The sequence below is a fragment of the Haliotis asinina genome, chromosome 6, assembly GCF_037392515.1.
Source record: "Haliotis asinina isolate JCU_RB_2024 chromosome 6, JCU_Hal_asi_v2, whole genome shotgun sequence".
Taxonomy (NCBI): Eukaryota; Metazoa; Mollusca; class Gastropoda; order Lepetellida; family Haliotidae; genus Haliotis; species Haliotis asinina.
The window spans coordinates 63085749-63101771 of NC_090285.1; the positions used below are offsets into that span (position 1 = coordinate 63085749).

The window sequence follows — 16023 nt, forward strand, 5'->3', positions numbered from 1 at the left end:
TTGCAGAGGTTCTGGAGAGGAGAAAGTACCTATGTACTAGCCAAAACCTACCTCCAGTATCATCAGAAGCTAAAACATTGAACTATTTTGTTGTAGTTTCTAAAGAATGTATCCAGCCCAACCATACTGGCAACAGTGTCATTGTCGTTGGGAGGATAGAAGTAACAAAGTGAAAGATCGAAGCTCACGATAGTCCCCCGGAGTTTCTTTCAAGACTCAAGCATTTCGAAGCTAGTAACCTTTAAAGAGATACCGATGAGGGCGGCATAAAATATATTTACAATAGTGGTTTTGTATAATGAAGCACTGACCTGAAGCCTAGCACTCTATGGATGCTCATACACAAGGCTCTATTGTTGACGTCTCTCTTTTCCTTAGAATATACATATGTGTCAGATCCAACAATGTGATCCGTCCGGTTTCACTGTAATTTCCGGTTATATTGATGATTCAGACGTTGAAGTGAGGCATCGCGTGTTTAATGAGCACGACCTGGCCAGTCAGCTAGACCTAGCATTTGTCATTCACTGTGGTGTTTGGCGGGAGACCGTATGACAGAGAGCGTGAATGTCAGTGAGTATAGTTTTACGTCACCTTTAGTACTGTACTTTTCTACGAATATCACGCCGAGGACACAACAAATCGGCATCCCACGATGTTCAGTAAGAAATTGGCCCGGCGGGCAAGAGCAGATGAAAAACTGATACAGCAGGTCTTTCCACATAAATGGACTTGCGGTTGGGTGGCCTCTTGGTTAACGTGTTAGCTCGTCACACCGAAGGTCCGGGTTCGATTACCCACTTGATTGACAGTGTCCACCGACGTGATATTGCTGGAATGCTGGTAAAAGTATACGCAGCAGTTAACTCACTATATTTATTGGCATGGTAGGATAATGTGGAAGGGTCTGCTATCACTGAGTTATGGACAGTGGGTATCAAACATGTGACTCAAAGAAAGAGACAAGTCAAACCCATATACATTTAAGTGCGTGTAAGATACTCATGTAGCTTACATCGATTCAAAATGTACGTGTTCATGTGCAGCTGTGAAGACGTTTCGGCATGATCGTCCCTGTGAGGAGCTTCACATCATAACAACGGTGGATTTAAAACAGACCATGCATGTGGTTCTATTTTGAGTTTCATGGGAATGTATGACGTTTCAGTTTTCACCCATCGGATATACAAAACCTAACGTCTATCCAGTACACATCTGACTCACCATGCATTTGAACAAAGGAAGGTGTAGCTCGCAATACAAGCAGAAGTGTCTCCTCCACAAGTCAAAAAGGTGTTCATGGTTTGAAACATTATCGAGGTTGGAGTCTCGCAAACGAAGACTGACCTCTCAGGTGACCCTGCCTCAGTTGTCAAGAAAGCCGAAGGGTGGCTACATTAACCGATACAAAAGGAACAGTTCTCTCTTAATGGTATGTATGGTATTTTGTCAACAATACTGTGAGTAATATCAATATTGTGTTCAGTAATAAATTAAAGTGTCTACTCCCTTGTAACGGACCATTTGTATTCATTGGAAATCTGGGTCACTGTCGTCAGTGAACGTGTGACTCGAGACTTGCCAGGGAGTGTGTAACGTGCTACTCGGCCAGTGTGGACGATACAACTGTGTACTTTGTGAATTGTTTATTGCCATGCTGTGATCAGTTTACCCAACACATGTGCATTATAAAGAACCCGATCTTTTATTTTACTGGATTATTCACGTTGTGATTGAATAATTTACCACCATCTGTACTTTACAGTGGAACGCAGACTGGAGTATGGACTGTTTTTGTAACTCTTAGACTCTGAATATTTATAATGATGATTGTAACAAATGAAACCATTTAGACTGAAAAGGAGCCCCAGGAGGACCAGAGATTCCGGGGGAAATCTAGACTTGCCTCATTTAAGGACTGTTCATAATTTATGGGGGTCACTCATTTTGTTCCTGGACATTGGATGTCCGCAATTTGTTCACATGTATCGTCCGTTTGTTCACATGTATCGTCCGTTTGCCTCAAAAGGGTACTGGTGAATTGAAGTCTAGCTCGAAAACTAATAAACGGAACATTCTCAATGAAACGTTGATCATAATCAAGACATCATGCCAACTCTGTGAGGTTTTCGCAGAATATTTTTCCATAAAATAAAAAAGTTGTTTAACAAACTATCATTGAAATATTGACACAGTTCACTATTTGCTACGAGGGAGGAGTGCAGAGAAAGGGACAGCCTGGTGTGCGAGAAAGCATGAAGACAACACATCAGCAGCTTAATGAATAAATAACTTTCTCGACATTTGTGCACGTGCTTCTCCAACACCTGGCTGTGCCTTTCTCTGCACCCCTCCCTCGTAATAAACAGGGAACTGTCAATATTTTAATGATAGTTTAACAACTTTTTTTTATTAGGACAAAAACAAGACAAGACAAGACAGACTACTTGAAGTATTATATCGTGGCATAGTAGGGCTATGTGCAAGACCAATAAGCCATTATGTACGAGTCTTTTAAGTGTATTCAGCTCAGCCCACACAAAGTTCTACTAATCAGCTTGAATAGAGATTCTAATTACAAAGCCTCTAATTACATAATTATCCGTTTTTACACAGCTATTCCTGTATGTTTTGAGGTGCTATATTGGTTGTCAATTGAGCTACAGGTTCGTTCGTCAGTCCCCATTCTCGGGATCGGAAGGTCAGGTTCGCTGACGTGGGTAACACATGCTATCGGGTCCCAATTGCCCAGATCGATGTTCATGCTGTTGATCACTGGATTGTGTGGTCCAGACTCGATTATTTACAGGCCGCCACCATATAGCTGCATTATTGCTGAGTGCAATAACACTAAACTCATTCACTTACTCGTTTATCCAGATCAGTCCGGCATCACCAGCATGGCGAGTGGAGTGTTAAAGGGTGACGCTCTCCGCTACGATGCCTTTATATCGTATGCAGACGAAGACAGGGGGTGGGTTGAGGAGCTGATCGACCACCTGGAGGCAACACCATACAGCATGAAGTGTGTTAACCACTATCGGGACTACCATCCAGGCAAAACAGAGTGGGAAAATAACCAGCTCTTCCTTGACGCATCGGATACATTCCTCATCGTTCTCTCTCCGTACTTTGTCGACAGCAAGTGGAGTACGTATGATCTGGACCAGATACTTGCACACTCTCTGAGGGTAGATCGGTGTACTATCATCCCATTGATCAAAGAGCCGTGTGGAGTGCCCCCAAGTCTTCATCACCTGACTCCTATTAAGGCGTCACCATCTTTCACAGACACGTGGTTCCAGAAACTGTCATCAGCTCTTGGATACATAAGTCAGTACTCACTGAAATCAAATATCATACATCAGAACAAGCGGTAACCCTTGTGTCTGTTTGTTTTTTTATGAGAAGGCATCGACAATTATTTGACCTACCTATTTACAGGCCAATGGGCATTGATAGAACTGTCCTAGCTAATTGAACCCGATTTCAAGTCTAAGCGTTGTAATTGATATTGTGTCTACGAAAGTAATCAATTATTAGGATGACATGCATGATCATTCTATATGCCGCAACCAGTACGACTCTATGATAATGATCCAGTGTCACCATTCACGGAACGCCAATACTACTGTATTATTATTTCACAGTTTATCTGCTCAATGTGTTTACATGTTGTTTTATATTTTGTTACAGAATGTCAAGAATATTTATGTGAAAGACAGGTACGGGCATTACACTGGTGTAACACGTGCGACTTGGCGACCTGTAGCCGATGTCTTAACCTACACACGAAGCAGGGAGAACATGAAGTGGTAGATGCTAGGGAGCATGTCACCAGCAGCCTCAGGAGAAACACCCTTCTCTGTGGTGATCACGGCCGAGCCATCGAAATGTACTGTACAAGCTGTCGAGTAACTCTCTGTCATACTTGTCAGGTTGTCAACCACCGGATATGTCACGACATTGTCACTGTGGCGGATAGTCGAGCCCTGATCGAGGAGAACCTAACTCGTAAACGGGCGGCAATCGAGCAAAACCTGGAAAGGATATATTTGGAAGAGACCAGATTGTCACAGGCACTGGCTGATTTAAACAAGAACGTAGACTCGCGAAGGGACTACGTTGGTCGAGAATTTGCTCGACAGAGAGAGATTCTGAAAGAGAAAGAGGCTAACGTTATGGCACAAATAGACACAGAATTCCACAGCAATGAAAGACAGATAAAACACAAGATAGCTTCCGCCGCTGAATATATGCGTCAGTCCAAGGAACATCTTCTTTTGATATCAAACGCTTTGAAATCCAAATCTGAAATGGACATATGTGCAACTGACATGAAAGTGATACCCCTGCCAATACAGTTGACTGCGGAAGAGGAAATAGTGTCTCTATCGGAAACGAATGTAAATCTGCCTGAAATTAACAATGCATTGACAAGTGAAGCCGAAGGTTCGGCTTCAGCTCGTTCTGACCCGCCAGAGGATGAAAGGTCCGACCGGAACAATAAGGCTGTTCTCGAAAAGATTATACAAAGTGAAAGTGGCAAACAGACCATACATGACATGTGCCTCATCACCGACAAGGACAAGATAATTATTGTCGTTACCGACGCCGTCAATCAGACAGTAAGATCATTCTGTCACCATGGGATGAAACGGTCTTCCTGTTCCAAGTTTATTGGGGATTCACCAAGGGGGATAACGTCTGTGGGAGACCAAACTGTGGCTGTCAGCGTTCCTGACACTAAGTCAGTCTTATTCTTGAAAGTAACTCCTGAGATAGAACTGGTTCGGGTGCTTGACTGTAACTGCGTCTTCAACAGCTTGTGTTTCCTGAAACCCAATCTGTTCGTAGGGTGTTTTAAAGATAAAGATGGACCCAAACTATATTTTGTGTCCTACAAAGACGACTCGTCTTCAATCTTTTTGACTGCAGTTTGTGTGATTAACAAAACTAAACGACTTTTCGACGATCCGTCATATTTGTGCAAATCTAGCGATGGTCTCGTGATCGTCAGTGATGCAGGCAAGGTCAAAGTGATATGCCTTGACGAGGATGGGTGTGAAGTGTTTCAGTTCCCTCCACTGAGGGATGGGACGTTACAGTCACCCAGAGGTGTTACCACAAACGCTCAAGGTGACGTGTTTATTGCCGACCACGCCCAAAACGCAATACTCAAGGTCAAAGCTGATGGTCAGTTTGCTGGACAGGCGTTGACCGAAAGTGACTGCGTCGTTGGCCCGAGTTGTGTTGCGACAGATGCTGATGGAAAGCTGTATGTAGGAATGTCTAATGGTGTGATACATAAGTACAGCTTGCCGTCGCCAGCACACTGACTGTACACGTCATCCACCGAGGGAGATGAATAATAACGCCGATCTTGTTTATCATTGCACTCACAAATTCTCCAGTCTCGATGACACGTGGCTGTAAGTCATTAATTCTGGATCAGACAATCCAGTGATTGACTTCATAAGCATCGATGCAGCCAAATAGGTTGCAGTGTCATCAACCAAGTCAGCCTGGTCAGACAAGATTGTCTCATTAATTATCTCATTAAGGTGAATGTTGGTTTCCAACTCCAAATATTGACAAGTCTTAGGCGATGTGAACCATGGAAGTCCGAGACATAATCATGAACTTGGCATAGTCTGGCGCTGTTTACCGAGTCGCAAAGGGACAGTGGACATCTGTCTGTTGTCACTATTGGATTGAGGAGACTGGCATCAACACCAATCAATTTTAACTCTCCATTCTTTATCTCAGATATACACAGTGATGGTTACATTTTTTCAAAATTAAAAACTCACAAATTAGTGGTGATTCCATTATGCCTAAACGTTAACCACGATGGGTTTTCTATTGTACTTTAATGATGATGGCATATATCTGAACTGGACACAACTGGTGGCCTACGCTTTTGTATTTCTTTGTGCACAGTAAACATGTTATGATTAAATAGTACGTGATCTTATTATTGTCGGTCCATCTATGTGAACATTACATTGTTTATTGTTGACGTATTTATTTGAATTAACTTCAGTATATTTTTGCAACGTTGGAGGTTCAACCATAAAGCCTATTTGCATACTTTGACTAATTCCTTTAATGTTCGCCCAAACTCAAAACGTTGCAGTCTTATCTGACTTTCCGGTTTGTGAAATGACACGTGGCTTTTACCACTGGTGTCGGTTTTGTTCTTTGTCTTGTCGTAAATACAACTATACCTAACATACTCTTTCACTCTCGAGTTTTCAACATTTTACTTAGCGTATGTTTGGCGTCTTGGCGCATTTGCAGTGATAAACTGGCCATTTGTTCAGGACCGAGACCATGGTTAAATAGTACTTACTACGATGTGAAAAGTTAATACTGTATTGACTATGACGAATTTGCCGGTGTTATAGAACGAATTATTTACTTAACCCCATTTTCTAGAATACAACACTACGAATCTATATATAATATTATAATTTCCTGGCATTGTCAATTGTCCTTGGCTGTTTGGTGACGTTGGATCACCTCAGATCCACTAGAATATGTCATTAGCTATTGTACATATACTGGCAAACATTAATTAACAATGTGCTAGTAGCCTATGGTCCTATGTTAAAGCGTCCTGTCAGATAGCTTCCTTTCATTGTGGTGTTTCTGGGATATCTTCTGTAAATAAATTACCGAAGTTGCACCAGATGCTCATGTCAGGTGTAGAAGAAGTTCTTTTAACTCAATCCATTCAGGATGACGATGCTGGATAAACTCCTTCTAGATGCGAAGACAGTTTACAGTATTCCATTACAATCCAGTTGAACTTTATCTATTACAAATCGGAGTTGCGAGTATCAACGAGTACCTCTTTGGTATCTTTCCCGGATAATAAATGTGATTAGAATGACATTCTTTCTGTCTTCAGAACTGAAATTGGCATTAAAAATATTATTTCCTTTCAACGTATGTGACAGTGCATACAGAAACTAGTTCCTGAATTCTAGCACCAGTAACAATGTAGATACTGATGGGCAAGAGAAGCTCAGTAGAATGCACGTGCTTTGCAAGTAAGGGCAAAATGAATGCACATGCGTGGTACAAAACCACCTCACAGTAAAGAGCAGATCGTTCCTCGACAGAAAACTACTATACAATCACGAGGTTAACTTAACAGAGAGAGTGGGGGCCAACGGGAAAGCTGAGAATGGGCGCTACAACGTCAAGTTGTAAGGACCTTCAATTGCTCTGTCGCGACCTTCAGGAGCCTTCGTCGACGTTATCAACAGACTGATCAGACCTCAGACATGCAATCCCCGGGTGGAAACTGCGCAGGAAGACCGCGACCTGAGGACGTTACACACACTTACTGACGGTAACGTAATCACTTGTTCACCCTTTGTGTCGAAGGGCAGTGCCAAAGGACCGTCCGTACCCTGGGACTCTGATGACAAACAGACATCGTCGCTCGAGTCGTCCAGAACCTTTTACGCCAATAACGTCAATTTTCCTGCCATGGCCTGCACGCCCTCCTGATTTGTCGTCAATCGAGCGCTTATAGGACCACCGTGATAGAGTTACTTGACGGAAACAGAATTCACCAGTTGCAATACAGCAAATGACTCCAGCCCTTGTCGAAGAATGGAGGCGTATCCCGGTTGACGTCATCAGACGCCTCACAACTTCAGTCAATATTTGCATGTATTCTAGCCAGCGGTGGACAAACTCGCGATTAGAGACTTCTGTTCACACTTTGCTTTTTCTTAAATGGACCCATTGATAGTGAATTTTCTAGTTTGATTCCTCCCATGTCGATCATTACCTGAAAGTTGTCAGTCTTGTTAAAAACAGAACGTTTGTACTTTGCGCGTGCCTATGTCATTGTTCAAAAGTTGCAACTTGCACACTTCAATTTCTTGTTTCTTAGTGAGATCAAATCAAACGAGGAGTTTCTTTTGTTCGTCAGTATAGATTTCCTTATAGGACACATCTGCAATTAGCTTCATTGTGTTAATTGAGTTAATCTTATCCATATTATGTAGAGTCACATCAAAATTGTGGTGTTGGTAGTGACTTTGTTTATCATAACTTATCTTGGCCGATTACGGCAGATCAATGGATCCTTATAAAATGATGTCATGCGAAATGAAACGTAGGATCATAGTATCAATACCGTCTCAGTATCTCACCTGACTTCCCTGGAGTATAAGCGGGGGATATAGTATTAGGGTCCGTCCGTACGTACGGATTGAAATGTATTAAACACCATCGAATAGATTCTTTTCATATTTGGTATGTAGGTTTATCACATTAAAGGAAGGGTCTCAGTCAGGTTTGCGAGATATCTCAAAAACTGGACGTTCTTCATATTCAACACCAAGCTTTATCGAGGGAAGGTGCAGGGCCCAGTCGTTTTTAATGACCTTCAGTTAATTGTCAAGTTCACGGCGACACTTTGAGAATTTCAGCATGTAAGTTGCATGTTAAGCTTGTCATCGAGATACCTCAAGAACCGTTCACTGGATTTTCTTCAAATTCAACACCAAGCGTTATCAAGGGAAGGTGCAGGGCCCTGTCGATTTTGGTGACCTAATTTGCAAGGTAACGGCGACCGTGATTTTTAGGGGTTTCATGCACTGGTCAAGGTCTACGTGGCTCTGTTTGAACAACTACAGCGCAAGGTATCAAGAGAGTTTGAGACTAATGTTTTTGTTGACATTTTACAACATCTTAAACAACGACCTTCACTTTCATTTGATTTGATAAAATGCGACGGGGGATTATGCTTGTCATTATTTAGGTCGGTCATAGAGAAAAGAATAAGAATATCCTGCAAAGATATTCGCACAGCGTGTTTATTTCATTCCACAGGCATATTTGAAAAAATATTCTGTAGACAGTAAATATTGCGTGAACTTTGAAACTTAGATAAAACAAGGTACAGCAAAATATGCAACGTGTAATGACTCGTCATATCACTTATCAACTTAAATGAGGTAGAAACACAATACTTGAGCGTGTAACGTGTAATGACTCGTCATATCACTTATCAACTTAAATGAGGTAGAAACACAATACTTGAGCGTGTAACGTGTAATGACTCGTCATATCACTTATCAACTTAAATGAGGTAGAAACACAATACTTGAGCGTGTAACGTGTAATGACTCGTCATATCACTTATCAACTTAAATGAGGTAGAAACACAATACTTGAGCGTGTAACGTGTAATGACTCGTCATATCACTTATCAACTTAAATGAGGTAGAAACACAATACTTGAGCGTCAAATTCTACGTCTGATTCAGTGGGTTACATCAGATTTTGACACTGAGCTATACGGTGTGTTATTTATACTTATATGATTTCTTGAGGATTGTATGTCGAAAATGTAACTCGAAAATGAGCACAGTACAGTTTGTTCAGCTTGACCTGAACTACTCTACATATGCATGACCTGGGAGGTCAAATGGCACAAATGGCAGGTTGAGTTGATTTCATTAAATAGGGGTGCAGCATATGTTATTAATGTTGCCTTCGCGCGAAGCATGTTTTAATTGTATTGTTTATATATTCATATGCTATCTATTATAGTCTACTAACTTTACAACGTACAGACGTGCGTGCGTGTGCTCGTGCGCGACCCGGAGTCCTTTGAAAATGAAAAGGCGGTATATGTGAGTAATATTGTTGAATTTGAATACGTTTGTGTGCGTGTGTCTGTGAGTGTTTGTGAGTGCGAGTATATGCGTGCGTGTGTGTGTGCTCCAGTTGTAGTTCGAAAAGGTCGATATTACATCTCGATGATTCTGTATCTTGTCAGTGGAACTTACATCCAACAGTAGAAATTCAGACGATCCTACTACATTCGGAATCTGTTTTCAAGTTTTAACCGTGCTCTAAGTGTCTCTTTGAAACCTGCGGCAGTACCCAAGAAAGTTCCGATGGCGATGAAGCCTCCCACGACAATGGCTGCTGTCAGGACAACACCCACACCCAAAGTGCCGACACCCCCAGCCGCCACAACACAGCCGATGCCGACACCAGCACTGCACAGAAATCCGACAACACCGCCGATGATGCCGTCTCCAAGGACTGTGACGCTATAGGTCTGCAAGAACATACACTAAACTACGATATGAACAAACTCGAAGGAACCACTGATTTAATACGTTATAACAGGAATTCGTCTTACGCGTTTCGACTAAAATGTGTAGCAACCGCCAGACTTCGAACATTTCCTTATATCCGCCAGTTCAGCTTAATTATAGATGTTTACGCCAGAGAATATATACTCATGGAGGCAAATAAGGAAACACATGAAAGTAAAAGTGTACCTTTATTCCTTCCAGGTGTCTTCACAAGGATTGTATCACCGGAAGTGAAATTCTGGAAATAAATTCAGGAACACTTGTACTTTCATGTGTTGCCTCATTAGTGTCCATAAGCATATTGCCTGTCGAAACCGATTCCATTCCGTGTTAAAGACATAACAGCATTATATACACGGATAACTGAAAAATAAGTGCTGACACCAGGTGTTCGTGAAAAGGATAAGCAGTACCTGTTTGCATCAAGTTGCACCCAACAACACCCTCACCATGAGGGCACGTTGTTGCATAGTATTCAAGAGCTCCAGTTGTCAGAAAGTGCAAACCCACACTGACTACGTAATGAAGGACACATACAGTCTGTGTCACTTCCTTCAAAATTCAAACGTCAGTGACCTTTAATAGACTTCCGGATTTTCTGTTCCAAACCCCAATGATCATCAGTTAGATAAACTCGATAGACCCGTCAAAGACATCTCATCCAACATGTGCCTGTAAAACCAGGTTCTGGTTAGAGTACGTCTTTATCAACCCGTGCTTGTCGTAAGTGGTGACTTGGTTGACACATGACATCGTATCCCAGTTGCGGAGATCGATTCTTAAGCTGTTGTAGACTGTCTGGTATGGACTCGATTATTGACAGACCACCGCCAATAAAGCAGGAATATTGCTCAATGCGGCGTAATTCAAACAATTTCGACTAATATCTATGCACGAAATTATCAATTACCATTTCACTTTCAAAGCAGCCATTTCGACAAAAGGAAACGAAATGCTCACAGTTCCATGTGAATAAATTGTATGGAATCTTCTTATCAAGAAAGAATTTGGCTTTTTCCACGATAACCTCACGGCCAAAGGGTCTGAAAGGAAAATACAAGACAAGGTTTCGCTATGATGGAGACATCACATGCTCCTTTAAGGAGTGGTGAAGTAGCCTAATGACTACAGTGTTCGTTCATCGCGCCGAAGACACAGGTTCGATTCCCAACATTGGTACATTTCTGAAGTCCCCTACGGTGATATTGCTGGAATATTGCAAAAAGCAACATAAAACTATATTCACTCACTACACCGTTGACATCCGGGATTGATAAACGGGATAAACTCTCTTGATTATTTCAAGCCATCATATCCCAAATGATTGGACTTTCTGGTCCAGATTTGACTGTTTAAGACAGTCGCCATGTTGCCGAAGTAAGTAAGTAGGAAAAATGTAGTTGTCGCAAAAATGTCAGCACACCTGCAAGTTTGATCTTGAGTACATCAATACGCACCAAATATATCTGTCAATACACTATATGTTTCTTTCATGAATATGCACACATATCAGTGTGTAGTCAACACATTTTAAAGTTTAGTCGACCTTAGAAATCTGTTAATACACGATCAGATTCAGTCGAGAATACACACATATTATTACTCTGGGCACGGACGCGCTTTCGGTTTCGTTCGCGAGTACACCCATGCGCGCGGTACAGTATCGGTCAATACCCCGTATGCTCAAACGTTGCTCGGTCTATCAGGTGGTAGGGTGGCCTAGTGGTTAAAGCGTTCATGCGTCACGACGAAGACCCAGGTTCGATTCCCCACATGGGTGCAATGTGTGAAGCTCCATTTTTCGTGTCTCTGGTCGTGATATTGCTGCAATATTGTTAAACAAGGCGTTAAACCATACTCTCCCAATGTATTGGTCATCATTTGGTTTCGCTTACATACTCACCGAGAACACACAACACCTTCCAAAAGTGATGTACTTACGGGTGTTTCGAGTCCAGGTTGTTGTTCACGTAGGCCTTCCGACCCTTCGTACACGACCAGAAGTGGTCAATGCGGACACATGCTTTGCTGACGTGTTTCAACACGTGCCTTTCTTCGCCGTCGCCATGCTGTGTGAGGTGGATGATAAGCCCTTCACCTGCAATGTACAGTCAACCTGGGACTCGTTTCACAACGCGATCGCGGCGCTACGACAATTGTAAGTCTCTGTTAAAGTATTGTAGTTACAATCTTATTAGGGTTACGCTCGCTTTGAGGAATGGGGCCCTGGTCACTGAAGCAGATCAGGGGCAGTGGGATAGTCGAGTGGTTAAAGCGTTTGCTGGTCACGCCCAGCGCCCAGGTTTGTTTCCCAAATGGTTACAAGCTGTGATGCCCATTTGTGGTGTCCCCGCTTTGATATTGCTAAAAGCTGTGGAATATTGCTAAAAACGACGCAGTCTAAGTAAACTGAGAAAAGTACTTATCGTTACACCCCACTACTGAGTCTAACCTGATGGGAGGTCGCGTTAGGTAACATGTGAGACTTACCAATCAGAACACTGGTTACAAAATCGCGAAAGTGGACATTCGCACATATCTTTTGAACTTTTTATCGCGAAAAGGTTCGTACCCGAACGATTTCGAATGCTGTTTAGCATACGATCGCTTCCGGGTGATCTACAGGCAGCTCCTTACAACCATGACAACGGTGAGCTGTCACTGAAAACAAGTAGAAATATTCAAGGATGTAATCTTGCGGAAATATTAGCTAATGGTAACCATGTCAATAGAAACCCCAAAGCCTATATACCGCAGGTCAAATAACTGTGTTATATGCGGATTTTTGTTTGTGTAGATATCTATGTCAGTGACCTGAATATTTTGTAAGTCCCTCCGACCCCTAAGTAGTAGCCGTTGTCTGATTGGTTAAATCTGTTTAACGTCTCTCTACTGATTGGACGGCCACAGGTCGCTCAAAGGTTACCTGACGCTACCTACTAGAGTTTGTTAGACGCAGTGGTGGGGTGTAACGAATAATACTGAGACTAAGTTTACTTAGACTGAAAGCGGCGTAAAACTAAACTCACTCTCACAATATATGAGGGGATGTTAATAAGTTTTGAGCCTTGCATAGAAAAACACAAAATATTGGTATGAACCACATCTATTTTTCAACATAGTTCCCGTGTGAGTCAAGACACTTGTTCCATCTTTTCTGCCAGTCGCTGATGCCATCTCTGTAGAAGGCGCCATTTTGGTCCTCAAACCAAGCCTCAGTAGCAGCAATAAGCTCATTATCATCCTGAAATCTACGACCACGCAAGTGTTTCTTGAGATTTGGGAACAGAGGGTAATCACTTGGTGCCAGGTCTGAAGAGTAGGGGGGATGTGGCAAGATTTCGTACCCGCATTCCTGGACAGCAGCGGCTGCAACGCGAGAGGTGTGTACTGGAGCATTGTCTTGATGTACAAGAATACAACGTCTGATCTCCTTGATTGACTGTCGCACTTGCCTCAACAAGTTAGCGTAATATTCCCCATTTATTGTACTTCCTTGTGGTAAGTAATTTATATGGATGACGCCTTTGCTATCCCAGAAGACTGTCGCCATTACCTTTTGCACCGATCTTGAGGCTTTGAACTTTTTGGTGATGGGAGAAGTGACATGTTTCCATTCCATGGATTCTTGTTTGCTCTCAGGATCATAGTGGTGGATCCTGGTTTCATCACAGGTTACTAGCCTAAAGTGAAAAATTTCTGGATTCTTGTTGTATCTGGTTAGCATGGAGTTGCTTATGGTGACCCTTGTTTGCTTCATTTCATCTGTAAGCAGTCTTGACGAGATGTTCATGAAGAATTGTCTCGATGGATCCATGTGAAATACCTGTGGTCTCCTCTAACAAGTGGAGTGTGATTTGACGATTTTCCAGCACAAGTCTATGCACTCTGTCAATGTTTTCCTGACTAGTGCTTGTTGTTGGGCGACCTAGACGGGGGTCATCTTCAAGACTCTCTCTACCCATTCTCTTCCCACAGAGGTTACTTGTCATAACTTCCTACGAACCTCTGTTCTAATACGGCCATATTTCGCGGTTCTCATAAAATCCCCTAGCGGCAAAAAATGGCAGCAGATTTATCTTCCTTTTTTCTGTCCAATCAGAATACGTATTACACCGATCTAGATTCAACTTGACAAATGCAAGCAAAGTGGAGAAACAAATACGACGTGACTGAGTTCTGTCTATAAGAAACATTTGAGTATCGCGCTCGGGAAGAGGTTCTAGTGTTCACGATGCATCCGGAAATTACCGAGATCTTGCGAACGATCACTTTTGAAACAAGGTCGCTGATTGCACAAGTAAATCTGACTGCCTCCAATCACGAGTCTTGAACACACGCACCATGAAAGGGTCGTATTAGAACAGAGGTTAGGTAGGAAGATATGACAAGTAACCTCTGTGGGAATGCTCTCTGCCATGCTTAAATTCATTGACCCATCGTTTGGTAGCAGATGAAGGGGAAGACTTCCCATAAACTGCTGAAAGCCTTTCTTCAATGTTCTTCGCATTCAAGAACTAAAAACTTTACTGCTCTATACTCAACTTTATTCATTTTCACTGCCGTGAGGGGGGGTGGGGTGGTGGGTGGTGGGGAGGGGGGTGTCTCTTTCTGTCAATGTGAGCTGTTCAATAACTTCTGAGAGTAGGATACCAAAACTTATATATCACATCAGCTACACCCCAAGGTTCAATGTCGTACCATAGTCTGTGACACCTGGGTGTGATAAAATGCTCAAGGCTCAAAACTCATTGACATCCCCTCGTATCTAGTGAGGTTACGGATAATGGTGTCTGGATGATCTTTGCCCATCTGAAGTGAACCCATCTTATGATCGTATATGAACTCAGTGGATTAAAAGTGAATAGTAACTGCAACTACTCATGCACGCGCACACGCACGCACGAACATCTACATTGACGGCCATTTCACCACCCCTTACAGCATTCACAACAGTGTGCTAATCAGGGGTCGATCGCGGCTATCCAGATAGTAACAGTATGTTTTGCTAACGATTGCCTACAGAAATTACCTGACATCCAGAAACTGTGGCAGAGGGCCGAACGTCTTGAGAGTTTCAGAAACATTGAGATATAGCCGGTTGTATGCATAACGCTAAGAAAGATTGATGGGTACTGTTGTTTTACCAACACACATCACAAGATGTAAAAAGTTACTACACTAGGAAAAGTTTTGCCGGAGACTCTTCCAAAGGTACTGGTGGTGATCTGTACCAGCTCACGTGATCGAAGGGATAAACTCACTCGCATGAACACCTTTCTAATACCCAGAGTTCCATTCTCCCTTGTGTGACACTAATCCGTCCCTGTGTTCGTGACAGTCCTGTGAACGTCTAGGAATACCCTGTTCTCGGGTGAAATTGTGTGAACCACGTTGGTTCTCTACGACATTTATATTAGAGCTACATTTAATGCACTCACCAATGTATATCGCCCAGTGATAGTAAATACCTCTTCCAAACTGTACCCGGTCACCGACTTGCAATTTCAAAAGTGCGGCCCTGTTATGGAATTCAACGTCCATGATGACGAACGAAACAGATTCTGCTAATGATAAAAAATGTATCACACAGGTAAGGTGTGTTACCATAACAACACAACGACGTGACGACAGCAACCTTTCATGAAACGTTTCAACAGCTGTGCAACGACACTATTAACACAGCACTTTCTAAAGACACGCACTTTTCCAGTAGACACGCACTTACCAATAGACAGTTTGAACTAAATTTATTTATGTTTATTGTGAAGATACAGCTGCAAGGTATGGTACAACGTGTAATGCTTTCATTCCACGTCACCGATACAACCGATACCTTACCGAAGTCTATGATTTGTTTGTTTGTTTCTTTGTGTATCACCGA

At 42.4% G+C, this 16023-nt stretch overlaps 2 protein-coding genes across 2 annotated transcripts; one reads left to right on the forward strand and one right to left on the reverse strand.

Moving 5' to 3' along the window:
- The first annotated feature begins 516 nt into the window (after positions 1 to 516).
- Positions 517 to 5962, forward strand: LOC137287338 (uncharacterized). Its single transcript, XM_067819588.1, has 3 exons — positions 517 to 1432; positions 2881 to 3333; positions 3697 to 5962. The coding sequence occupies exons 2-3, from the start codon at positions 2901 to 2903 to the stop codon at positions 5337 to 5339; spliced, it is 2076 nt and encodes a 691-aa protein (XP_067675689.1). The 5' UTR covers positions 517 to 1432; positions 2881 to 2900; the 3' UTR covers positions 5340 to 5962.
- A 3888-nt stretch (positions 5963 to 9850) lies between these two features.
- Positions 9851 to 15683, reverse strand: LOC137288000 (phospholipase A and acyltransferase 2-like). The gene is made up of 4 exons (XM_067820361.1): positions 15581 to 15683; positions 12081 to 12237; positions 11050 to 11182; positions 9851 to 10099 (listed from the first exon to the last, which is right to left on the reverse strand). The coding sequence occupies exons 1-4, from the start codon at positions 15681 to 15683 to the stop codon at positions 9851 to 9853; spliced, it is 642 nt and encodes a 213-aa protein (XP_067676462.1).
- Positions 15684 to 16023: the final 340 nt, after the last annotated feature.

Coding starts and splice junctions, on each gene's coding strand:
- LOC137287338 (XM_067819588.1), top strand. CDS start 2,901: ATGGCGAGTGGAGTGTTAAAGGGTGACGCTCTCCGCTACGATGCCTTT. Junction 3,334..3,696: donor ATCAGCTCTTGGATACATAA/GTCAGTACTCAC, acceptor ATTTTGTTACAG/AATGTCAAGAATATTTATGT.
- LOC137288000 (XM_067820361.1), bottom strand. CDS start 15,683: ATGGACGTTGAATTCCATAACAGGGCCGCACTTTTGAAATTGCAAGTC. Junction 12,238..15,580: donor TCACTGGGCGATATACATTG/GTGAGTGCATTA, acceptor TGTACATTGCAG/GTGAAGGGCTTATCATCCAC. Junction 10,100..11,049: donor GCTGCTTTGAAAGTGAAATG/GTAATTGATAAT, acceptor ATGTTCTTGCAG/ACCTATAGCGTCACAGTCCT.